This window comes from Athene noctua, chromosome 24 (assembly GCF_965140245.1).
Source record: "Athene noctua chromosome 24, bAthNoc1.hap1.1, whole genome shotgun sequence".
Lineage (NCBI taxonomy): Eukaryota > Metazoa > Chordata > Aves > Strigiformes > Strigidae > Athene > Athene noctua.
In genome coordinates this window covers 7,531,272-7,555,094 of record NC_134060.1, presented here as the reverse complement: position 1 = coordinate 7,555,094, position 23,823 = coordinate 7,531,272, and the positions used below count along the sequence as shown (strand labels likewise).

At 64.4% G+C, this 23,823-nt stretch overlaps 1 protein-coding gene across 1 annotated transcript in view; it reads left to right on the top strand.

The window, feature by feature from the left end:
* The first annotated feature begins 630 nt into the window (after nucleotides 1-630).
* The window catches only part of FOXO6 (forkhead box O6), a 40,168-nt gene continuing 16,975 nt past the window's right edge, over nucleotides 631-23,823 (top strand). The window contains exons 1-2 of the mRNA XM_074926092.1: nucleotides 631-869; nucleotides 1,078-2,190. Coding sequence (XP_074782193.1) covers nucleotides 1,753-2,190 — 438 coding nt within the window. The 5' untranslated portion in view covers nucleotides 631-869; nucleotides 1,078-1,752. The remainder of the gene's footprint in view (nucleotides 870-1,077; nucleotides 2,191-23,823) is intronic.

Below are 23,823 nucleotides of genomic sequence, written 5' to 3'. Positions count from 1 at the left end.
CCACGGCCACGGCCACGGCCCCCCCCGACCTGGGCGCAGCCACCGCAGGGCGGGGGTAGTGGGGCGGGGCTTGCGCGGTGGGGGCGTGTCCTTGGGAGGGGCGGGGCTGTGCGCCTTGGGGGCGGGGCCGACTGGCGGGGGTCTCCCCGTCCGCGCCGGAGGGGGCGTGTCCCGGCAGGCGGGGGGCGTGGCCCGTAGTAAAGGGGCGTGTCCCCGCCCGGCCGCGGCGGCGGCGTTGCCCGGGGTGACGCGCGGATGCAGCCGGTACCTCTGACGTCACCCGCGGGGAGGGGCCGCCCCCCCCAATCCCCCCCTCCCCTCCGCGGAGCGTCCCGCCGGCGCCGCGCCAATGGGCGGGCGGGGGGGGCGGGTCCGTCGGGCACCACCCGCCAATGAGGCGGCGGCGGCGGCTCGGAGCAACAATGGGGGGCGCCCGGGGCGCACGTGGGGCCGCCGCCGCTGCCGGGGGTCGGCGGCCCGGGGCAGGGGGGGGTGCGAAGGGCGGGCGGGGGGGGGGGAGCGCGGCCGTCCCGCTCCGTCCCGCCCCGCCGCTGCCCCGCGCGGCGCTGGGGCACTCCCCTCCCCCGCCCTCCTCCCGCCCCTCCGGGCCCTCCCCCTGTGTCACGGCGGCGCCCGCAGTCGGGGACGGGAGCGGCGGAGGGAGGGAAGGAGCGAGAGAAGGAACGAGGGAACGAACGCACTGAACGGCGGCCGCCCCAGCATGTGGCCTGCCCGCGCCGTGGCGGCAGCGCGGCGGCGGCGGCGGCGGCGGGCAGGTGCGCGGCCGCTGAAACGGAGCGGGGGGGCGTAGGGGCGGGGAGCCGCCCGCCCGCCGCCCGCCCGCCGCCGCCCTCGCCCGGCGCTGTCAGGTGCGTGCCTCCCGCCAGCATGGCTCCGCCGCGCCGCCGGACTTAGCGCCGGGCCGCCCGCCGCGGCCCCGAGCCGCCCCGGAGGGGGAGGCTGCGCGTCCGCCGTGCCAAAAGCTTCCCCCACCCCTTCCTCCTCCTCCTCCCCCCCCCCCCCCTCCTCCTCCTCCTCCTCATCCCCGCCACCTCCATCCCGCTTCTCCCCGCCCAGGTGCCCCCCGCCGCCCGGCTCCGGAGTACGCCGGTCCCCGGCCGAGGATGCCGCCCGCCGCCGCCGGTCGCTCCGGTTCATCTGTTGCTGTCTGACCGCGCCGCCAGCCCGGTGCAGCCTCCGCCGATGGATGCGGCAGCCCCCGAGCCCAGCCCGCCCGCTGCCGCCCCGCTGGCCATCGTGCCGGGAACGACTCCGGAGCTCCGCGGCTGGTAAAAACAAACAAAAAAAAACCAAACAAAAAAAACCAACAACAAAAAAAACCAAAACAAAATCAAAACCAAACCAAAAACCAACCCCCGCGTCTCGCCCGGGGCTGGAGAGGCGACCGATGAATATGCAGCGTCCCCCCCGGCTCGTCTCTCCCGTTAGCCTCCCGCTCCCCGGCGCGGAGCCGGGCAGAGCCGCCTCCTAGAGCTCCGCCGGACTTCGGGCTGCGCCCCGCCAGGACCCGGGCGCACGGAGCGGCTCCTCCTTCCCTTCTCCCCTTCCATCCGAGCTTGGAGCCCTTCTTCGCACTCCTCTCCCTCTCGTGTTTTGGGGTTTTTTGGTGTTTTTTTTTTTTTGTTTTTGTCTGTGGGGTTTTTGTTTTTTTTTTTGGTGGAAACCGACCGTAACTCCGGGGAGGGGGTTGTTGGCGGGGGGTGGGGGGGTGGGAGCGGCGGGGAGGGGACCATGGAAGAAAAGCTCCAGGCGCATCAGGTGGAGATCGACCCGGATTTCGAGCCGCAGAGCCGGCCCCGGTCCTGCACTTGGCCTCTCCCCCACCCCGACTTCGCGGCGGAGGAGGAGGATGGGGGCGCGGCGGGAGGACCCCCGGCGCTGGCGGCCGGCGGCGGGGAGGGAGCCGAGAACGCGGCGGCCCCGGCGGAGCGCAGAGCCGCCGCCGCCGCCTCCCTGCCGCCCCCCGGCGCGGACGTCGGGCAGCTCCGCAAGGCCAAGACCTCCCGGAGGAACGCCTGGGGCAACCTCTCCTACGCCGACCTCATCACCAAAGCCATCGAGAGCTCGCCCGAGAAGCGCCTCACCCTCTCCCAGATCTACGACTGGATGGTGCGATACGTCCCCTACTTTAAGGATAAAGGAGACAGCAACAGCTCCGCCGGCTGGAAGGTACCTGACCCCCCCGACCCAAACCCCACCGCAACTTTCCCCCCTGCTCCCCAAGGCTCCCCAAAGGTGCTTCCCCCGGGGCAGCCAGAGCTTGTCCCTGCCTGGGAGAGGGGGGTTGGGGGATCCCCGCTTTCCTCACGGCTGGGGGGATAAGGGCTCGGTCAAGTTTTGGGGAGAGTCGGTGCCTCGTGGTGTCGCTCGTTGGAGCCGGTCTGAGCTTGTCCCCGGTTCACCCGCTGGCCTGGGTCTGGGTGGTACGGCAGAGCCAGGGCGCCGTGCCGCCATCGTCCCCGCGGGACGGCACGGAGAGGGGATGGCGGCGGGCAGGGTGGCCGCAGTGGGCAGGGTGGCCACGGCCGGCTCTCCCGCTGGCGTGCGAGTGTCGGGGTACGGTGAATGACAGTCCTGCCTGTCCCCGCCTGTGGGCCCTGAGTGCCAGCGGTGTGCCCGGGAGGACAGCCGGAGGCAGGGCTGTCCCCAAACAGGTGTCTCCGGACTGGCTGTCACCCAGTGCGTCTCCCCTGTCTCAGCCACCGCCTTCCCCAGGGCCGCGTCCCCCTCCCGGGGGGGCCGCGTCCCCCTCCCGGGGGGGCCACGTCGGCAGCACACGGCCCCCGCGGCTCCACGCTGGCTTTCCCCAGCTCTGCTCCCGCCTGGCACCGGGGGCTTGTTAGAAATCCCTGGCGCGGGCAGTAATGCCCCTCACGCTTGGTGCGAGCTGGGGACACATTGCACCGGCCACCCTGGCACCGGGCGAGGGCTCGACAGGTGCCAGGTCCCGGGGTGGGGGGGGTCACACCGGCCCCTGCCCCTCCGGGTGTCGCTCGCCGGGCTCCGCGCTGGGAAGGGGAAAGAGATCAGATCGCCTGTGTCCAGATGGTGTCAGTAAAAAGGAGACGGTTTCTCTTAAGCCCTCCCCTAAGCCCTGTCACCTCCAGTGTGATTAGTGTGTAAGGAGGCTTCAGGGGCTTTCATACCAGCCTGCGGTCCTGGCACCGCGTGCCCTGGCTCTGTCGGAGGTGGCCGGACCCGGCCTGCTGTGGGGGTTCCTTCTTGGTTGCAAACGGGGCTCTTTTGGGGCAGGGAGGCCAGACTCCGTCTGTCTGCGGCACCCGTGGCCGGGCCATGGGAGCTGGTGTTGCGCGGAGGCTGGGCATCCTCCCTGCCTTGCCCCACTCGTGACGGGTGGGCAGGGGGCAGCTGGTGCCCCCCCAGTGCGGAGATTCACCAGGGAGGATGTTGGGGGCTGTGGAGGTGACAGGAAGCGGCGGTTGCGTGGAGGCCGCTCAAACCTCCACCCGCGACAAGACCTGCATGGCCCTGGGCACACACTGGGGGAGAAGGTTCTCCCCAAGTCTTGGACCCGTGGGGAACAGTGGAAGGTGCACACCGATGGGCTCTGGGGACGTGCTGAGAAGGTTTGTCAGGGCTCTGGACCAGTGGCTGGGAGGGCTGGAATGAGGAGCGAAGGGATTCCCAGGCAGCTGTGTGTGTGTCACCAGGGTGTGGGACGCTTGGGGACCCCCCCCAGCCGGGTGTCCCTGAAGGGCAGCCCGGGGCAATGAGGGTGAGGGGACAGAGCCGTGGCCAGGCAGGAGCAGGGAAGGGGGGGATGCTCATGTCTCCTCGCACTGGCACACGAGCCAAAGCCATCGAGAAAAGCCCTCCTGGGGTGGGAAGGACCCTGGCTGGGGATGGCAGGGCCAGCAGCCACCCTTGTCACAGGCGAGTGCTGGGGTTTGATCCACCCATGGCTTGCGCGGGATGGAAGAGTGACTCGTGTCCTTTCTGGGCATGACAGGGCTTGCACAGGGGACAGTGGCAACACGCGGGTGTGTCTGTGCGGGTGTACAAGGTGGCACAGGCTTCCCGTCCCGCCTATGCTGGCACTGGCTTTTGGCCCCTGGGCAAGGACAGGCTGTGACGGCAGCGTTGCCTGCTCGCATCAATCCTGGCAGAGGCGACCCTCGAGGGCATCTTCCCGGGAAAGCAGGAGTGGCCTTTCCCTGTGTCAGCTGTCACCCTTGGGGTCCCCAGGGCCACAGGAGGGCCAACACCTTCTCCTGGCACAGCCTCCACCAGGGAGTGTGTGGGAGCAATGTGGGTTGTTCAGCCCTTTGCCCCCCACACCCTTCCTGGTGTCCCTTGTCCCCTGGGGTAGGAGCGGTGCCTGTCCGTGTCCCCATACCAGCACTGCCCAGGGTGCTACCAGTGGAGCCCTGTAACCCAGCGTGGGGGTTGGTGGCTTTCTCGAGGGGGCTGCACCCCTGGAGACTTTGTGTTGCGTGATGTGCGAGGGGGGAGGACAGGCTCGGGGTCCAGCAGCTGTTGGGCACGAAGGGGCATTTGCAGGGGCTGCTTGCTCAGGTGGGCTCCCCTGGGTGCACCCTGGCATGGGGTGCTCTCCACCTTCCTGGCCCATCTCCGGGTCAGAATGGCTCCGTCGTGGCTCTGCCTACTTTCCCCTGGGCTGTGGGCAGGCGGCTCTGCTGCCCGGGCTGTGCCGCTGCTGCCTGCTCTCTCCTGGCAGCCCCCCATGCGTTGACACTGTGGCTTAAACCTCCCGGCCCGGCCAAGAGCTCGGGCTGGTCACGGGGCAGACGGGCAGGCCTAGGGCTGCCCAGCAAAACGCCCTGCCTGACCTGCCTACACAGCGGGCAGGGCAGGGCAGGGTACCCTGGGGCCTGTCCTGATGCTGCAGGTGCCTGATCCCCAGTGGGGCTGGCAGTGCGAGGGCTGGCAAGAGCCCGGGGTGAGAAGCAGCGTGCAGAGACCCCCTTTGCTTGGCAGTCTTCTTGGACACCAGTATGTCAGGGGTCAAACACTTTCCCCATGTCCCTCCTGGCTGTCCCCTGCCCCAGACCCCCTGGGTGCCCCTGCTCATCCCTCCCCGGGCCGGTTGGCAGCTGGTGGTGCGGAGGGAGCACCCAGAGCGCTGGGCAGTCAATTTTGTGGTAACGAGCTGCTGGCGGCTTATTAAAGAGCGACTGGAGATGCCACGTCCCTCCTGCCCCAGGCCTGGGAGAAGCATGGCGGATTTAAAGCGTTTCATTACCCAGCACAGCAGTGTCGGAGGGGGGTCTCGGGTAATGGGCTGCTCCTTTAATTAGCTCCTTCGCAGCCTCCCCACGCTGGGAGGAGCAGGACGGCGAAGGGCTGGGAGCCCGGCTGAGGGCATGGCAACCCCCACAGGGTGCTGGCTGTGCCGCTGGTGGTCTGGCAAGACTTCCCCAAACCTCCCCCCCCCCAGCTCTGGCACTGGGGGACTTTCCCAGCAGGACCCTTTCCCACATCCATTATCTCTCGGAGGGGAAGGATGCCAGCATGGGGTGCATTTTGGGGTCAGGCCTCTCCTTCCCTGCCAAGCTGCGTGTTGCATTACTTGGTTTTATGCTGAGGTAAACTGAGGCACAGTCTCTAAACACCTCGGCTGTGCTCAGCATCGGGACCAGGACCCAGCCCTGTCTAATGGGGAGGGGAGGGGATGCTCTGGCCGCTGCCCCCCCGGAGTGTGTGTGTCCTGTGCTGCAGCAGACTGGGCTGGCACGTTGAGCTCCTGCACTGGGAGCTGCTGCTGCTGCTTCCCGATGCAGGGCAGCAGGCGCCCGTTGACTGACAGTTCTGCTTAATTAGGGAGTTGTTATTTTATCAATTCCAAAGCGCTTGAAGTTTTCTGCTCCAGCTCACGCTTTCCACTTGTTAATGGGAAACCAACACCCTCCGTCAAAAAGGCAGCGGCACTGATGCATTTTAAAGGTTTCTGCTTGCTCCGGTTTGACATCCAAAATATAACAATCAAGCAATCAGCTGGTGGATGCCTGTTTGATGCAGCTCTGACAGCGCTGAAAACCTTAATTTCCCAGCCCTCCCCTACACCTCCTCCTCCTTTATATTGCTGGGTTGGTAGTGTGGCGGCTGCTCCCAGCGTGGGGGACCGGGGCCACCGGGTCCTGCTGGCCCATGGGAGCTGGGAGCACCCTGAAGAGACACACCCCCCCCCCACCCCCCCCCGCGCCAAATGCCACCTTCCCCTTTCAGGGCAGGATGGAAATGAATTGGGGAGAAAAATGGGTGGAAAGGGTGTTTAGGTGGTAGCATAGTCTGAGTGCCTCTTGCAGCCCAAGGGTTTGGGGTGTACTGGCGTGCTTCACCTCCCTGCTGGGTGTGGAGATGCTGGAGCTACTGCCAGGGGGCAGAGCCATGGCCCTGTCCTGGAGCACAACCCCGCTGGGCACGGCAGGAGCATCCTTTAGAGGGGCTGCTCCTGGCACTGCGTGCTCTGTCGCTGATGCTGCCCCAGCCCCTGCCCTTCCCCTCTTTCATGGGGGCTAGTGCATCTGCCTGGGCTGTTGCCCAGTGTGGCTGGAGAGGCTGGAAACCAGCACCTGGGACTAATGGGGGAGACTTTCCCCTCGCGGAGGGCAGCCTGGGTGCTAGCGAGGGAGCAGGTGGTGCCGTGGGGCGGTGGCAGCGGGTTACGGGAAGGATGGCATGACACGGCTGTGGGGGTGACAAGGTTCTGGGGGCGCACAGTGGGCTCGTTCCCATTTGCCCTGGGATTAGAGCTGTGTGTGCCACCCGGCCTGGGGGGCTTGGCAGAGGGCACGGCCCCGGGGCACAGGGCTGAGCGTGGGGCTGCCCGCTCAGGGCCCCCATTGGGGCGGTTTGGCTCAGCTCAGCTCGGCGCATGGCTCCCCATCCTCTCCATATATGGAGATTTTTTCCAGCAGCGTGGAGAGCCCGATGCTCTCCGGAGAGCTGCCCAGAAGAGCCCGGCTGTCCCCGGGGACAGACAGGCCCGGGAGGAGCCACCAGCTCCTTCGCCTCAGGGAAACCCTTCTGCTTCATCCCCCAACAGCCCCCGGATAAGCCGCCCCAGCTTTTTGGTCCCCACAGGTGTAATACCCCTGGGGGTCCCCCTGATGTCAGGGGATCCCCCCCCACCCCTTTCCCACAGCACAGGTGGGGTCCCCTGGGATGCTGGGCGGGGGTACCCGAGCCTTCAGCGTCCCGGGGCTGGAGCAGGGGACTCCTTGCCTGTCCCCAACTTCACGCAGGGATGAGAGAGCCGCTTGCTTCCCGCCGAGCTGCCGTGATGTGCTCCGGTGCTGCTGGCGGCATGGCTGTGAGGAATCCCTCAGGCTCCTTTCCTCCTTCCTGCCTCATTTTTCTCTCTCCTTTTGGAGGTTTTCATCTTTCTTCTAATTTTCCTCCCCCCCCCCCCCTTCTTCTGGAATCGCTTTTCATGCAGCGCTAACTGCTGAAGTAACACAAACCTGCTAAATGGTCCAGCTTTATGATAGCATAAAAATGATACTACAGCAGTGAGTGGGGCTTTATTAAACCCAAGGGAAAGGCTCCAAATGAACAGCTTGCTCTGCTCTTAGCTTTTCCCCCCACTCCCCCCCTTTATTTTTAATAACCGCTGGAATATAAACTACAGTTAAGATCCTGTGGACTAGAAGAGCGCTCGCAGCCGGGCGTTATCTCCGTCCATCCCCACGTGCGGGTCCCTGTGCGCATCCCTCCCTCCCGCTTGCCCAGTGCTGTGATGGGAGGACCAGCATCCTGGGCTGAGAAATGAATTTTGTGGTGTTTGACTTCGTAGTTAAAAAGCCTCACAGATATTTCCCAGGGACGTTATGCCCCCGTTGGGTTGAGCCAGGTGTGATGTGGGAGCGAGCTGGAGCTCCTTGGCCTGGCTTCCCATCCCGGTGGGATCCTCGCTGGGATGCTGCCGGCAGTGGGAGATCCCCTGGGCTTAGGGAGAGGGTTGGACACCTCTCACCACTGTGTCCTCGCAGAGGCAGCACGCAGGAAGGGGATGAATCCCCGCTCCCCACCGCTGCAGCGGGGTCTGGGCATGGTTGGACCCCCAGCCTTTAGGCTGCCCCCACCATCCCCGGGGTCCACCCCAAGCCCCGCTGTCTCCGTGCCCTTGGGTCTTCCATGGGGTTGCTCTGGAGCTGGCTATGGAGTCTCCTCCTTGCCCTGCCACCCCAATGCACCGCGGCCCTGCCTGCGGGGAGGCAGCTGCCTTCCCCCCCGCCTTCCCACACCCACCGGTGGTGGGCTCGCCACTCCCCGATTGCATTACTTTTAATTAGCCCGACACTTCCCGTCGGCTCCTGTCTCCTGCTGAAGGTGCCTGATTAGAGCTGAGGTGAAAGGCACTTTGGGTTACGGAAGGACACGCGGAGAGGCTCGCCTGTCTGCCGCTGAAGCTCATTTTGGACAGCATCTGTTCATTATTATGTGGTGCCTTGGCTGGGCGCCAGCCAGAACTGAAAGCCCCGGCACAAAGCTTGCTTTCACCCGCCGCGGGGAGGAGGAGGCAGCCGGCGCTGGGAGGGGGTGTGGGGACCCCCAAAGCAGGCTGGTCCTTTCCTTCCCAGAGGGGATGCTCCAGCATGCCAGAGCATCCTGAGCTGCCGCCTGCTATGGGTCTGGCTGTGGGGTGTCCAGCCCCCCCCAGGACCGCTGCTATCCTGTGGGGTGGGGGGCAGCAGCAGGGGCTGCCCCCGGGAGGTTAGCAGCAGGACGGGGTGACGTTGGGGTCTGCATGGCTGGTGCCTACTGTTTTAAGGAGGGGGCTCATCCTTCCCTTCCACAGCACCCCCCTGCCACCCTGTGTTGTGCCCGTCGGGGCTGTGTGCTGTGCCAGGGCTGGGCAGCGGGGAGGCTCCTGGGCTGTTCTGCCTCCTGGCCCTGTGGGCACGGACACTGGGTTGATGGCACGTTGTACCCGCCACTTGTGAGCCTGGCTCACTGCTCCCCTGGGGCTTGGGGGGCAGAGGAGGATTCCCAAACTGACAGTGGGGTGCTGGCACATGGGGGGCAACGTCTCTGCCACCTGGATACCCTGGTGCAGGCAAACCCTTGCCTGAGCCTGCCCGCGGGGCTGGGCAGAGCGCGGGGAGCTGCAGGCAGTGACGCCGCAGGGCACCCACCGCCTGTGCGCGCACGTCTGAATTTGCACGTGTTCCCTCGCACGCCTGTGCGGGTGCGTTCGGGCGCGGCGCGTGCACACACGACGCACGTGTGCCGGCTGCCCGTGTGCGCTCCCACGTGCGCTCGCGCCCACACGTTGCAGACAGATGCGCGTCGGGTGCGCAAGGGCAGCGCGGGGAAGGACCCTCGAACGCGCCTCGGGCTGGCTGGTGCCCCTACACGGCCCTCCTGGGAGCATGGGCCGGGGGCAGCGTCCCCCCTGTCCTTGGGGAGCGGGGGGGCACAACATGGCCTTGCTGTGGGGCGGTGGGTACCGCGGGGGCCGGGTGCTTTTGAAGATGTGGCTGTGGCTCGGTGGGTGGGGTGGGGGGGGGGAGCCCGAGCCAAGGCGCCGAGCAGCCACCTTTGATTTGCTGGGAAGGGGGGGGGAAAAAAAAAAAAAAACAAACCAAAAAAACCCAACCGAAAAAAAACAAAGAAAAAAAGCCAACCCCAAGGAAGAGAAGAAAGGCGAGGGTTGTTCGGAGCCGCCTGCCACCTGGCGCGGTGCCAGCCCGGGGACGCTCTGGAGCAGACATGCCAAGCTGTAATTGCAGACAGGCTCATTTCAAGAGACGAGACGGTTATTTTTAACTCGCGTTAAGGTAATGCACTGATCTCCTGCCTGCCGGTTCAAAAGTTCAAACCACCCCCTCCTCAAACCCCCCCTTTGCTTGCCCACTCCATGCTGGCACCCCCGGGCGGGCTCTGGGTTCCCCCCTGGAAGGCCACCCCCTTCCCCGCGGCCCAGCACGGGGCAGCCTGGCGCTGCCAGACGCCCTTCCCTCCCCGGGGCAGCCTTTGTGTCTCCCAGGGTGTCTGGCTCCTCTCCTGCGGGACTGGGAGGAGGCTGCAGCCGGGGCCAGCCCCGGGGTACAGAGGAGACGGGCATTCGCGGGCCGTGCCAGCTCCGTGCTCGGCCTTGGCGCTGCCGAGGGCCCCGAGGGATGGTGCCGGGGATGGGCGCTGCGTGCCAGGGAGCCAGATGCTGCTCGGAGTGCGGTGGGAAAGCCTGGAGGTGCCCTGAGTGGTGACACTGCTCACTCTCCGAGGTCCCCAAGCCCCTTCCAGTAACGGCTCCGTGTGCTGGTGGCTGTGCCACCCCAGGGACCGCTGGCATCTCCTCCAGCAGCCAGGCTGGCAGGGACGGCAGGGCAGTGTGGGGATGGTGGGATGTGCTCCTAGTGCTGCTTTTAGGTCCAAAACCCAGGTGCAGGGTTGGATCACCTCTTTTTTTTTTTTTTTTTTTTTTTTTCCTTAAAACATGTTGCAAATTGCCAGGAGGGCTGGGGTGCTTTCTACTCCTCGGGGAGCAGATTTGCTGCCCTGAGAGAGGATGTCGCTGGCTGTGTGAGACCCAAGTGGTGCCAAGGTGGGGAGCGTGGGGACAAGCCTGGCAGCGGCTCCCCAACCCTCTGCCCAAACCATCCGAAGCGAAAGTGAAGCAGAAATGCTCCACAGGTTTGAACCTGTAATAGCTGTAATTAATCCTTTGCCCCCTCATCAGCCCCCTCCAGGATCAGTGCCGCTGGGAGCCAGCGGGAATGAAACCTCAGGGCGCTCCCAAGTAGGATCAGCGTGTCCGTCCCCCTGTCCCCAAATGCCCTCTCGCCCTGGTTCGTGGCGTCAGCAATTTGCCAGACGGCCGGGAACTCCCCGCATGGCTGAGATGTCTTTTGTCCTCAGCCGTCGCATGGCCGGGACCGCCAGCTGCAGGTGCTTTGCTGCTCCTCCTTCCTCCTGCCGTGGTTTGGCATTTCCCTCCCCTTGAATGTAGCTGCTTTCTGCAGGAGTGCGAAGATTCGGGGTTTGGGGGGACCTGGGGAGAGCTGAGATGCTCTGGCTGCGTTTTGTGGCATTTTGCTGCTCGTCTGGGCTCGTCACTGGCCCCTGTGGCAGCGCATCGTCTGCTGGAGCCGATAAATCAGGGGGGTGAATTGCAGGGCCGTTACCTGTAATGAGTTCAACAGGGATGGCGCGGCATGAGCCGTGGGGGGAGCCTTACTGACATTATTCCTGGACTGTGACCCTGGCAAAGTGGGGGTATCTCCTCGCCCAGTGGGGCGGCCGGCTCCGCAGGGGGGTTACAGGGTCTCATGCTTTGCTGCTCTGACTGTGCAGACCCGTGGCATGGGGAGCAGAGGGGGGCCGGGGGGCCATGTGGGTACCACTGGCTGGCGTCTGTGCTGCTGGTGGGAGCGGGGAGCGCATAAGTGTGTGCTGAGGTTTCGAGCATCCCTAGAGCCTGCCCAGGCTCTCGGATGTGTTCGGTAGCGCGGGATCGGAAACACACAACCTCTAAGGATGGAGGAGGTGGGGAGACCACGATTGGGACGGTGCTTGGGACCACACTTGTGACCACACTTGTGACCTCCTTTAGCGGCGGGTCTGCTGGCTCCATCCTGGCGACCAGCCTGTCCTTCTGCAGAGCCAGCCGGAGCTGCTGGGAGCCGACGGCTGCCGGGAGCAGGTTTAAGCAGGATGAAGAAGGGCAAGTCCCCAGCTCCGCAACGCCGGTGGGTTCAGGCAGGCAGGATGCCTGCTGTCACCCCCTGCCTGCAACTTGCCTGGCCGGCAGCCGGCCCTCGCACCCTCCCTGCCCCAGGTGGAGGGCGCGTGCGAGGATGCAGGGAAGGAATTAACAAGCTTGTGGAGCGACAGGCTCATAAATTTTGGCTTTTTTTTTTTTGAGACTGTCAAACCTATGCCTGTCCCAGGGATGTAAGACAGCATTTTATTGCTGCCTGCTTGATGGTTGTTCCCTTCTCCTCTGCGGCTGTGATTTATCTCTGCACTTTGCGCTGATTGGATTAGAAGTTTAAATGCTAAGGGTGCATAACAATATATTTTTCTTATTAATATTAAAAAATCATTATTGGATTTTTTATAGTTCTGTTTTGAATTGAATCCCCTTGCTTGATTTATTCTCTCTCCCAGAGTAGAATTTAATGCTAATAGGAACAATCATTGCTTTGTTTTGAATCTTTGACTGTTTGGAAAACTTTCCCTGCAAAGGGAAATTACAGCATTGTTAAGAGTCCATTAAAAGAGGGTTTGCCCGTTCCTGGCTATTACCTGTGAGCTGGAGAGAAAACAAAAAAGCAAAGACAAAGAGTCTCTTTTGCAGGGCTTTCTGCTTATACCCTTCCCTAGGTGTAACGCAATTATCGTGCCAATTATAATCAGCTCTATTCTATCACAGGTATTAATTGCAGGTCCCGTTGTTTTGATTTCTTGCGGGACACCGGGTGGTGAATGTGTGTGTGTGGCAGCGGAGCGCGACTCATCTGTGCTCACCTACGCCTGGGCGAAAGGCAGGGGCTTGGCTGCCCGTGATGGGGGGCAATGGGGTCTGGGGGGCTGCTCCACTTCCTGCTGGATTTCATATTTTTAAGGCAAATCTGAGAAGCATGACAGCAGCCCCTGGCTGATGCCTTCCGCAGCGTGTTCCCGGGGCTGTGGGTACCAAGTGGCGGGATGCAGGATGCTGTATTTCCTCCCTGTGATTGCCTTTGGCCCCGGTGCAGAGGCTGAGCGGTGGTTCTGCCCGCGCGTGGGGACCAGCCATTGCCCACCCTGCGCCATGCCAGCCCTGGGACCCACCACATCCTTGCAGTTGTGCCCGACATGCCTCGCTTCCAGGCAGCTGCCTGCGGCCCACAGGGCTCCAACAGGCAACAGGGCTGGGCACACGCCCCACGGGCAGCCCTGGAGGGCAGAGGCAGGCAGGCAGGTGGGAATGGGGCAGGGGCTGGGGTGAAGGCACGATGCCAGGCAGCTGGAGACGTGCCTGGGCTCCGCGCAGGGTGCTGGGACGGGTGCAGCGGGGATGGGGAGCTGTGCCAGGCTTGGCCCACAGCCGGCAGGGTTGGCAGGGGGAGCGCAGCCTGCCCGGGCACGGCCGGGGCAGGCCTGGTCAGCCGCGGCCCCGAGGAGCGCCGAGGCGGAGCGGGGAGGCCGGGGTGTGGGGTGGCTGCTGGGCGTAGGTGGGAGCGGCAGGAATGTCAGCCCGAGGCACGCAGGGTCCCGCGTCGGCATGAACCTCCCTGAAGTGCTGCACCGTGCCAGGCCACCACCCTGTGCTCCGCACCCCAAAACCTGCACCTGCCACCACCCACTCTGCTCCCCAAAGCCTGTACCCTGCACCCCACACTCTGCACCCCAGAACCTGCACCCTCCACCCTGCACTGTGTGTCCTAAACTCTGCTCCCTGCATCCTGCACCCCAAACCCTGCACCCCAAACTCTCCATCCCAAACCCTGCACCCCAAACTCTGCACCCTCTACCCCACCTGCCCAGACTGCCACGCAGACAGTGCTTTCTGCAAACCCCTTCCCGCTGTGCACCCCGTACCTTGAATCCCCCCGTGCATCCCATACCCTGAACCTGCACACCCAGAAACCCACCTGTGCTTGCTGGACACCCTGTACCCACACCCCACCGCCCTCTCACCCCCCACCCAGCCCACCCCATACCTATTGTGCCCCCCCTGCTAACCTGGGGCTGCTGGGAGAAGGAGCAGGCAGGAGGGTGCCCTCACACACTGCACCATGGGCTCGGCTTTTCCCAGAGCTGCCGGCCCCCTGCCCCACACATCTGGTCCTCAGTAAGGTGACCTTGAAGTCACAGCTTGGGCGCTGCCACCTGCCTTTCTGTGGGAGTCCCAGTTGGCCCAGTACACCCTGAACACTGGGAAGCTCCATCTTGCCAGGCTGCTGTACCTGGGTGACAATGCCCGTGAGCCCCGGTGTGCTTGGCTCTGCCTCCACGACCCCTCTGTGCTCTGGGGGTTACGGGATGTCACTGGGGGGCTGATGAGCTGGGGGGGAACCTCTGTCCCCCCTCGCTGCGTGGCATGCCAGCATGAGCAGTTGAGATGTGCACCCCCTTGGGTCTGGGGGTGCAGTGCTGTCCCTTGGGGACCACCCTCTGCTGTCATGGGGTGGGGGTCCCCAGCACACTTCTGCATCCTGGCCCACATTGGTGTGATGGATGTTTGGAGAGCACTCCTGCTCACCCTGCTTTCCCACCGCGCGCTGCCAAGCCTGCAAAATAGTTTTTTTCCACCGCTGACAACGCTGTGGCAAACGCACGCAGCGAACAGCAGCCCTCAGTGTAATGAGGAAATGCCAGACGGGTGCGTCAGATGCCGGGCTGAGGGGAGCTAACCCAGCCACGCCGTGGGGTCTGCCTCACCCCCGGGACGCGGCGAGGAGGTGCCGCCTCAGACCCCTCTGGAGCTGCAGGATGGGCCCCTCCTCACATGCTGTGCCAGCGAGATGCTTGCTCAGAGGTGGTCCAGCCACCTCCCCGCTGCTGCCAGGACAGCACCGCAGGGCACACGCATGCCCCCCACCCCGTGCTGGTGGGTGGCACCAGGCATGGCCCCCCCGGTACCCACACAACATCCCCTGGCTTCCAAGCAGCGTGTCCTTAGGTGTCCTCCCATGCACTGGGACCGTCTGGCTGAGGTTTCCCGTGCCCCATTCACGGCCAGGCAGTGCTGGGATCCCGGTGGTGGGATCCGCTCACCCCTCGTGTGTATTTTTTGGCTGACCCCCTCTTGTTTTCCCTCCGTCCTGGAGCCTGAGCGCGCCAGCCAAGAAGCGGCTGTACAGGGGAGCTGCCAGGCCCCCGAGCCGGCTGTGAGGCCGTAGGGCTTGTGGCAGCAGCAGCCCCGTGCTGGGCTTGCGGTGGCGGCTGTGGGCTTTGAGGTGGGGACCCCCGGAATGTGCAGCAGGGTCCTGGCAGGTGCTTCTGTGCCTGTCCTGCTGCCCATCCCTGGGAGACAGGGACATGTCTCGATGCCTGTGCAGGACTCGGAGGGGTCACCCCACAGCTGAGGTTTGGGAAACGAGATGGGGAGTTGTGGGGTACGGCGCTGTGGGAAGACTGGGATGGAGTGCTGGGAGTTTTGGGGTATGGGACTATGGAATGTGGGCTGCAGAGGTGGGAAGTGCGGGGTGCTGCACCACCACGGGTCGATAAGCAGAGACATGGAGCAGCAAGGGGAGACATGGGACGGGCAGTGCTTGCAGTGGGGCCAGCCTGGCTCCCCAAAGCTCCCAGTTTAACCAGCAAGGCCCCAGCAAGTACGCAGCTGCAGGGGTCTGTGGCACAACCCCATGCCCGCCCACCCCAGCCAAGACCCACAGGTGGCTCCTCAGCAGAGGAGAGGCTGCTCAGGGTCCCCTCTTGCCTCACTGGGGCACCCCATGACGGCACAGCCCCAGGGAGACGGGGCCGGTGATGGCCTTGGTCCCCGGGTCCCCTCTCCCTGCCCCCAGCCCTCTCCATGGCACAAATCCTGCTCCTGCCTGCGGAGATCGAGCAGAACCAGGGGGCTCCTATAATTATCCTCACGCTCTGAATAATTCATAGCAGCATTACTCCAACAAAGCCTCTCCCTGCCCCGTCTCCCTGCCACGCTGCCTGGCAAGCACCGGCTGGCTTTGGGGGTGCCATAAAGGGGGGGCAGGCTGACTGGGGTGGCGGGGTGGGACAGACGGGTGTCTGTCACCTGCCACCTGCTCCAGGGGTTTGGGGGGCGGCACGGACAGGGGATGGAGGAGTGGGTTGGTGTGTGTGCCCCTGGGAGTGTTGCTGCCCCCCCACTGCTCCCCAGGCCATGTGCCTCAGCTTCCTCCTCGCCTTCCTCCAGGGATGCTGGGGTGAGCAGGACCAGCAAGGGGGTCGTTTCGCTGCCTGGCTCAGGACACCCTGTCTTTTCAAGCACATGGCACCCCGATCCCTCCAGCCATTCCTGCAGGGCTGAGTGACCCGGGGGGGGTCGAGACTCCATCCATCCAGGATCCAGCTGTGGGGCCGGGAGCTCCTGGCCCCAAGCGCCTGCAAGGCCGGGAGCAGCGAGGGGTTAAACGCAATAAAGCCGGTGTGAAACTTTTGGCTGGGGAGCTGCAGGCAGAAAGTGCATTTGTAGCCGCAAGTGGCCGCCTTGAAGACGATCCAGATCTGTCTGGGAGCCGTCTGCTGCTAAAACCCTTTGATCCACTTACTTCTCCCCGGGGAGCTCCCTGCAGCTCTGGTGCTAATGCCCCCGTGGCGACAGGGGCTTAGCTGCCAGACGGATGCAGGAAAGATCCCCCCCCTCCCGCTGCTAGGGAGGAAAGCAGCCGCAAAATGACAGGGGGGCAAAAAAAAGAGGGGCTTTGGGACACGGGAGCGATGCCACCAGGCTCAATCCGTGGGGTACTGGGGGTGCCTGGGGGTGGGAGCAGGTTTGGCTGTTTCTAGGCAATGGGCAGGGATGTGAGGGATGGAGGGAGTGTCCCTGGGTGATTGCCGTGGTGCCAGGGCGTGAGGGGGGTGGTGGTGCTGTCAGGGGACGGGGAGATTTGTGTCGCTGATGGCTCCCCAGGACTGCAGAGCTGGGGGGGTCCCAGCCCTGCGACCAACTGCCCTCGTGTAGGGCCACGTGCACGGCTCAGCCAGAGCTGCCGGTGATGTTGGGGGTGATGAGGGTCCGGAGCAGCCCTGCTTGGGTGACCATGTCCCTTCTGCCCCCTGTCAAGCCCTGGGAGCAGGACGCGCCCTCCCAGGGCTGGGAAGGCAGCGGTGGCACGCGTGGCTGTGGGGGTGCTCTTGGGGATGCGGTTCCTATTCATCCTCACCCTGTACGGCCCCACAGCCTGGGTCTGTGGGGCAGGAGGTCTGGCCTCGCGCTCAGCTGTGCCTGAGCCTTTGGAGTTTACCCTGATGAATCTCTGTACTGGTTCCCAGCGTGCGTGGCACTGGGATCCCCATGCCAGCCGTGCTGTGCCGAGCCATGGGGCATGGGGATGGCTCCTGGGATCAGGGAAGGTTTGGGGCGTAGAGAGCTGGGTTTCGAGACAGTTGGGTAACATTTGCTGATGCAGAGGTTTTTTCCACAAATAAAAAGCAAATTTGGGTCAACTGGCCCAGATGATAGCAGAGTGGCTGAAAGGGGAAGGCAGGAAAACCGGCAGCGCTGGGCAGCCAGCAGCCAGCTCCTGCGGGGTTAAATGACATATCAACAGTTTCGGTTTGTAGCGATTACTTTGCTTTTACTATAGAAAATGTTTAAAGATGGGGGAGCTGAAATAAGCAGCTGTGCTGATCTCAAATACACATTTTCCAGCGGGTGTCAGGACTTGAAGGATGCTCTGGTCCGTGCCCTTGTCCTCCCCACATCCCCGTGGCAGACGGGTTTCACCCCTTCATCTCCGGGGGTCCCAGAGGGGAGCGGTGCTGTACAGCACGGAGAGGGATGGGGCCGGCATGGTGCTGAGCCCTGCAAGGGGAGACTTTTGCGTGGGCTGTGTCCTGAGCCCCACATAACACACACGGGTGAGTTATGGATGGACCCATTAACGGCAGGCTGTACACAGAGCAGGATGAGGCCGTGGCCAGGAGAAGGGACACAATGTCCTTCTCCCTCCTGGGGGATGGTGTTTGGGGGCTGGTGCTCTGGCAGGTACCCGATGCTGTCTGTGGTTTTGGAGATGCTGGGCTGCCCTGCTAGCAGGACAGTGTTGGCTCCGCCGCTGCCAGCAGCCCTGGCCACACTTGGGGGAAGAAAAAAGCCGTCGAGGTGGTGGCGGAGCCGTGGGAGAGGCCAGGGGATAGACACGGGCAGGGACAGTCACGGCTGGGTCTGGAGGGCTCACGGAGGGGCTGAAGGGGTGGGATGGAGGTGTGAAGGGAGGCGAGTGGGGAGCGAACAAAAGCTGCATTGAGTGACAGCGCCCGGCCGCCCCGCCGCCAGCGGAGCAGGAGCCTGGCCAGGAAAAACAGGGCCTGGAGCGGGGAGCACATCGTGTCCCTGGCTGGGGCCGCCGGGGCCCTCGGTACATTCTGTAGCGGAGGAAGCTGGCGCGGGGACGGGCTGGCTCACCGGCTGCTGCAGCGCAGCTGACCCCGGCGGGGAGAGGTGCGGGGGGCTCCCCCCTGGCTGCTGCACCCTCCGACCGCATTGCTCACCAGGGCTGATTGCGTAACGAGCCCCGCTGAGAACGGCCAGACCCCCCTCCCCACCCGCTCGCTCGAGGGGGGTCAGAGGCTCCTCAGTTCTAGGTCAGTGCTGGGGGAGGAGGCGATGAGGTTTGGGGGGGGGGGTGGGTGGTCGGGGACCGGCTTGCAGACAGCGAGTGGGCGCCGTGCCCAGGAATTCGAGGATGGTTTGCAGGCTGCGCTGCCCAGGCAGCAGCGTCTAATTCAATTGAAGCTCAGTGTCACGAAGCCGGGAGGCCGGCAGCGCGTGGGAGCCGGGTGGGGGCCCCGCGGGGAAGGCAGCCGTCTGAAGGGCTGCCAGGTCCCCTGGGAAACAGCCCCGGCGTCAGTGAGCTGGGGGTGTCCCGACCCCCCAACCTCTGCTGGGAGAGCTGGCACGCCAGGCATGGGGATGTACCCAGATGCCCACAGCCCCCATGGAGCTGCTGGAGGTGTCACCCCCCCAGTTCGGAGGTATTGAAGTGACCTGGGTGCTCAGACCCCTTGGGATGAGCTTCCAGGTGACAGGACTCGGGAGCAGCTGCCTTGTGCTGTGATGCGTGGCTTCCCATTGCTTCCACACCTCCTCCCTCTGCCCCCAGCATCTTCTGTCTGTCCCCCTCCATGGCACTCCTCCCCAGCCCTGCTGTGGTCCCCATGCCCTCACCTCCCCAGGAAAATCCCAAAATTAATGACCAGGGGGGCTGTGGATGGGGTTCAAACCCCTGTGGTTTGGGCTCAGGGCATCGTCTCCCTGCAGTCCAGAGCTGATTTATTCCTGGTGGTCTGGGCACCAGTTCCTCCTGCCCCTTTTTGGATATTTTGTGATGCCCACATCCCCCCCAGACACCTTTTTCTGGTGCCTTTGTTTCCAAGTGTCTGATTCCGCCAACTGAAGGACAAGACCCCGCTGGCAGCGTGGGCCCAAGGAAGGTCCTGCAGCAGCGAGCGGCTGAGCCCGGCAGCCCGTGGCATCACTGGCAGTTCGCAGGCAGGGCAGGTTTTCAGGCTCTCTGGCTCCAGCGGGACTCATCAGCACTAAAAAACAGCCCCGAGGATGCTTCATGGCCTGACCTGGAGCACCTCCACCTGCCTCCCGGTCCCGCTGGCAGGAGGGGAGTCGGCCCCCTTGCAGCACCCATTGCTCAGGGTCAGAGCGGCCCCGTGGGGCAGTGGCGGTGCTGGGGTGGATTCAGCTCCTCCCTTGAGCAGCACTAGGACTGTCAGCTCCGGCTGATGTAATTTTTGCCATTATAGGTAAAACTGCTCTGCCTCGGGTGGTGAACTCCTCTGAGACGGGCAGAAGAGGATTGTTGTGATCCTGTTGCCTTGCAGCATCCTACAGGGAACTGCTGCCTCCCCAGGTGTGCTGCCTCCTGCTCGGGCTGCGGGTGGTTGCTGATTCATTTTCAGAGATGTGCTGGGGGCCAGAGGCTGCATTTCCCTCCCCTGGCAGCCCCCGCTGTAGTTCTGGTTACTTGTTACCCCTGGTCCTGCTGGTTTTCTACCTGGTCTGGAAGGATCCCTTCAGCCTCGCTGTGTGTGCAAGCACAGCCCAGAGACCACTATGGTGGGCTACGGCTGTGACTTTCCTACCACCTTGTATGTTCAAATAGGGCTTGGAGAGGGGGGACACCATGTAATGGTTCATCCCTGGTGGGGGCAAACAGCTGAGATTTACAGCTGGGACAGTTTGGGGCAGTGCAAGAAATCTTGGGGCGTCCCCAGTGTTTGTGAGCCCTTGGAGGGAAGAGCAGAGACTGTGGTTAATCCAAAGGCAACCTGGGGGTGCCCTGGGGTGGGATCGCTGCCAGCCCCCCGGCAGAGCACTGAAGGATGGGCTGATGCTGGGGAGCTGCAGGCAGGGGAGCGTGTCCCTGGGCATCGCTGTGGGGAGACAAAGCGAGCAGGCAGCAGCGGCGGGTAGCAGGCAGCAGAGCACCTGTCCAGGGCTGGGGTGCAGTGGCTCCTCTCTCCCTGCTGCCACCATCCCAGCAGAGTAGCCCCAGTTGGGGTGGCAATGTCCCCAAGGGGAAAGCCCCCACCAGTGCCCCAGAGGGGTGGCAAGGTGGGAACTGACCCTATTGGGACCCCCAGGGCATGTGCCTGTCTGGCGCAGGGCAGGGACCCCCTTGCAGGAGAAGGCAGACGAAGCCGGGGTGCATCGCTGCCCCCCCCTTCTTTGCCACCCTCCCTTACCTGCGGGATGTCTCCTGCCGTTTCCCTGGCAACGGCGATGGCATCCTGAACACCTCGGGCAGAGTTTCCCTGCCTCCCCTGCGATGTCATCCGCCGTTTCCCGGGTAACCCAGCATCCGGAGCCGGCTCTGGCAGGCAGGTAGAGGAGGACCTCAGCCCACCCACTGCCTTCTGCTGTGCCCAGCCATTCACCACCTGAAAGCAGAGCACCGGTGGAAGGGCCGTGCCTGTGCAGTGGCCCATGCTGGCCTTGGGTGGCGGTAACGAAGCTGTGGGGCAGGCCCAGGGCTGCTCTTTCTAGACCCAGGGATGGGCAGATAAGGCAAATGGCCTGGCAGCCTCGGGGGAGCAGGGAGCCCTGCCTGTCACACACAGAGCCTGGTCCATGCTCTGCTCCCTGAGGGTGCCTTGTGGGTCTGCCTGGCATTGGGGACCCCAGTGAATGGGCAGCTTGTGGGGTGGAAGGAGAGGCACGGCTTGGGGACACGACACCCACCCTGTGTCCCACCCCATCCCTGCACAAAGGGCTGGGGACTGTGGCTGGACTTGTGGGGAGCCGGTGTTCCTAAGGGGAGAACGGCCAAGGGAGGTTGGAAAGTGTCCAGGACAACTGGTAATGCCCTTCCCTGGTCACCTTTGAGCAACTGATCTTGGCAGGAGGTGTTGACCTCCAGGAGGGCACTGGTGAGCCATGCTGAGCATCCCACTCCGTGCTGGTCCTGGGGCTGTTTTCCTTCAGGTGATTCCCTTAATGCCCTGAGCCTGTCCTGGGATGAACGCACTGAGCAGAAAGTGTCCTGGCAGCTGGCATTGCCCCCCTTGCTCTATAAACAGCTTTGCTCCATCCCAAGCCCAAGTGTCAAGTCGTGTCTGCAAAGAGACCAGAAACCCCACTAAATCCCACTGCAGCCAAGTTTAGCGCTGGGTCCTGGGACAGGACAGTGGCAGCCCCAGGTGCTTTCTCCACCAGCGGATCGGGAGCCTGGGAGGTCCCCTGATGCAGTGGGGGCGGCTGCAGGGGCCACAGCCCAGGCGCCGACAGGGCTGGGGGGGTTGTATTTGGATGAAATCGGAGCCTGTGGCACGACAGTCGCCAGGATTTCCCCGTGGATCCTGCGCTCTGCCGCACGCTCTGGGGCCAGGGAGGTGAGCGCAGGCAGGGGCTGTCAGCTGGTTTTTTTTGGGGGGGAGCCACGGCTCTGCTGGCAGCCAGCATGGCCCCTGCTTGGGTGCATCACTTCGGGCAGGGGCTGGCTCGCTGTGCCCTTGCCTGTACTGCCTGCACCAAGGGGGTCTGCCAGCCCTATCCTGCCGAGCCCCCAAGGCAGGGGGCTGCCCCAGGGAGGCTCCCCCCCCCCCCCCCCCCCCCCCCCATTTCTGAGCCCACCAGTGGGGCTGTGCTCACACCCCCGGCTTCGCAGGGTGCAAACACATCGGCGCGATCCAGCGTGTCGCCGTGGGGTGACACCAGGAGTCCGTGGGCTGCCCCGTGCCTTGCTCGGCCGCGGTGGCAGCAGTCGCGGGTAGGGCTGTGCAGGAACCCAGTGACCCAGAAAGGGCTCGGCGGGTGCTGGAGGTGCTGTAGGTGGGGAGCGCTGGGGTGCGGGAGCCTCCTGCCCCGGAGGGTCTTACCCTGCCCTGCAGTGAATGTCACAAGCCCCCATGCTTGCCGGGGCATGGGGAGAGGGGGGCTTGCAAGCCCCACCGGCTGGGTGGCTGGTGGGTGTGGGGGAGCCCTCCCCTCCTCCCGGCTCCCTGCGCTGTGAGTAAGCCCAGGCTGGCGAGACCCCGGCGTGAGGCGCTGGGGGGTGGCAGAGGCGGGGGGGGCCCGTAATTAGCAGGTGCAGAGCAAGCTGCTGCCGGTTGGGTCAGCCGGGTCACCGCGCAGGCGGCGTGTGTGCTGTGACACACGTCTGTGCACGCTGCCGTGGGTGCTGGGGCACAGGGTCTGGGTGCTGGGGCACAGGAGGTGGGTGCTGGGGCACAGGAGATGGGTGCTGGGGCACAGGAGGTGGGTGCTGGGGCACAGGAGGTGGGTGCTGGGGGCACAGGGGATGGGTGCTGGGGGCACAGGGGATGGGTGCTGGGGGCACAGGAGATGGGTGCTGGGGGCACAGGGTGTGGGTGCTGGGGGCACAGGGTGTGGGTGCTGGGGCACAGGAGATGGGTGCTGGGGCAAAGGGGATGGGTGCTGGGGGCACAGGAGATGGGTGCTGGGGGCACAGGGTGTGGGTGCTGGGGCACAAGGGATGGGTGCTGGGACAGGGCCCTGCAGGGTGGGGTGTGGAGTGGGTGTGTGGGGGCTGTAGCTGGGGGTGCACATGTGTGGGGTGGGGGCATGCTGTGCACATGTGTGTGTGACCAGGGGAGGTGTGTGACACCCCGCTGCAGGCTGGTGACATCCTGGGGCAGGTCTCTGTGACTCTTCCAGCCCTGTGCCAGTGGCTGCTATTTCAACCCCACTGGGAAAATGGAGATTTTTCCATCTCCCCTCAAGACTGCATTTGCTTTTGCCTCCTGTCCAGCATGAAGTGGGGGCTGGGAGCCTCTGGGGAGCTCTCTGCCTGCCCCCATGGGGAACTGCTATGGGTGCTCCTCAGGGCTAAGCGAGGCGGAGCAAGGATGGACCCTGCATCCCCCTTCTCCTCCAGGACCCTCTCCTGCTCACGACCCACCCCCATGCCAGTGACCCCTGAAAGCACCCCCTTTGGGGAGATCCACAGGACGCCCCGGGGTGCCGTCACCCCGCTTGCTATCTCCATGGGTCCTGCAAGCTGTGAGTGGGCTCAGGACGGGGTGTCTGGGGAGGGCTGGGCTGGCCCTGGGGCACAGCCTGGGGCTCCAGGACCCGGCAGAGGGTCAGGCAGAGCTGACTCCTGGAGCAGTGACTGTGGAGCAGCTCTGCCAGCGCCTCCCTCTGCCACAGCCCTCTCCGTGCCTCAGTTTCCCTTGACGGCAGAGAGCCCCAGGCTTGGGGGGGGAGGGGGGGGCCAGCATCCCTCCTTCCCGCCGCTGCCAGGGCTGAAGCTGCAGAAAATCCCCAGGGCCCTGCGGTGACCTTGCTCTGCTTGCGTGACTGCGGCTCGCCGAGCATGTGCTGGGGGGGCTTCAAGATACGATGAGCATGTCAAGCGGGATGCTCGGGGCAGTGGGGCTCCAGCTGCCCCCCCCAGTGTCTCTCCCAAGAGGGTCTGCATGTGGCTGGGGACCGCGCGGTGCAGCCCTGGGCACAGGCTGAGACTTTTCAGCTGCCTGAGCAACATGAAAGGCACGGCGGGCTCGGCCCCGCTGGGAGCTCCCATCCGGACGCGTCTCGCCCCGGGGTCCACGTGTGCGTGCGTGAGTGTGAGCACGCAGCACGGGCAGGCAGCTGAGCCGCCCTGCCAGCGTGGGACGAGCAGGCAGCAATTCGCCTGCTGTTGTCACCAGCGCCTGCCTGCTCCGCGTGACCTGGGGGACAGGGCTGCTTTCCAG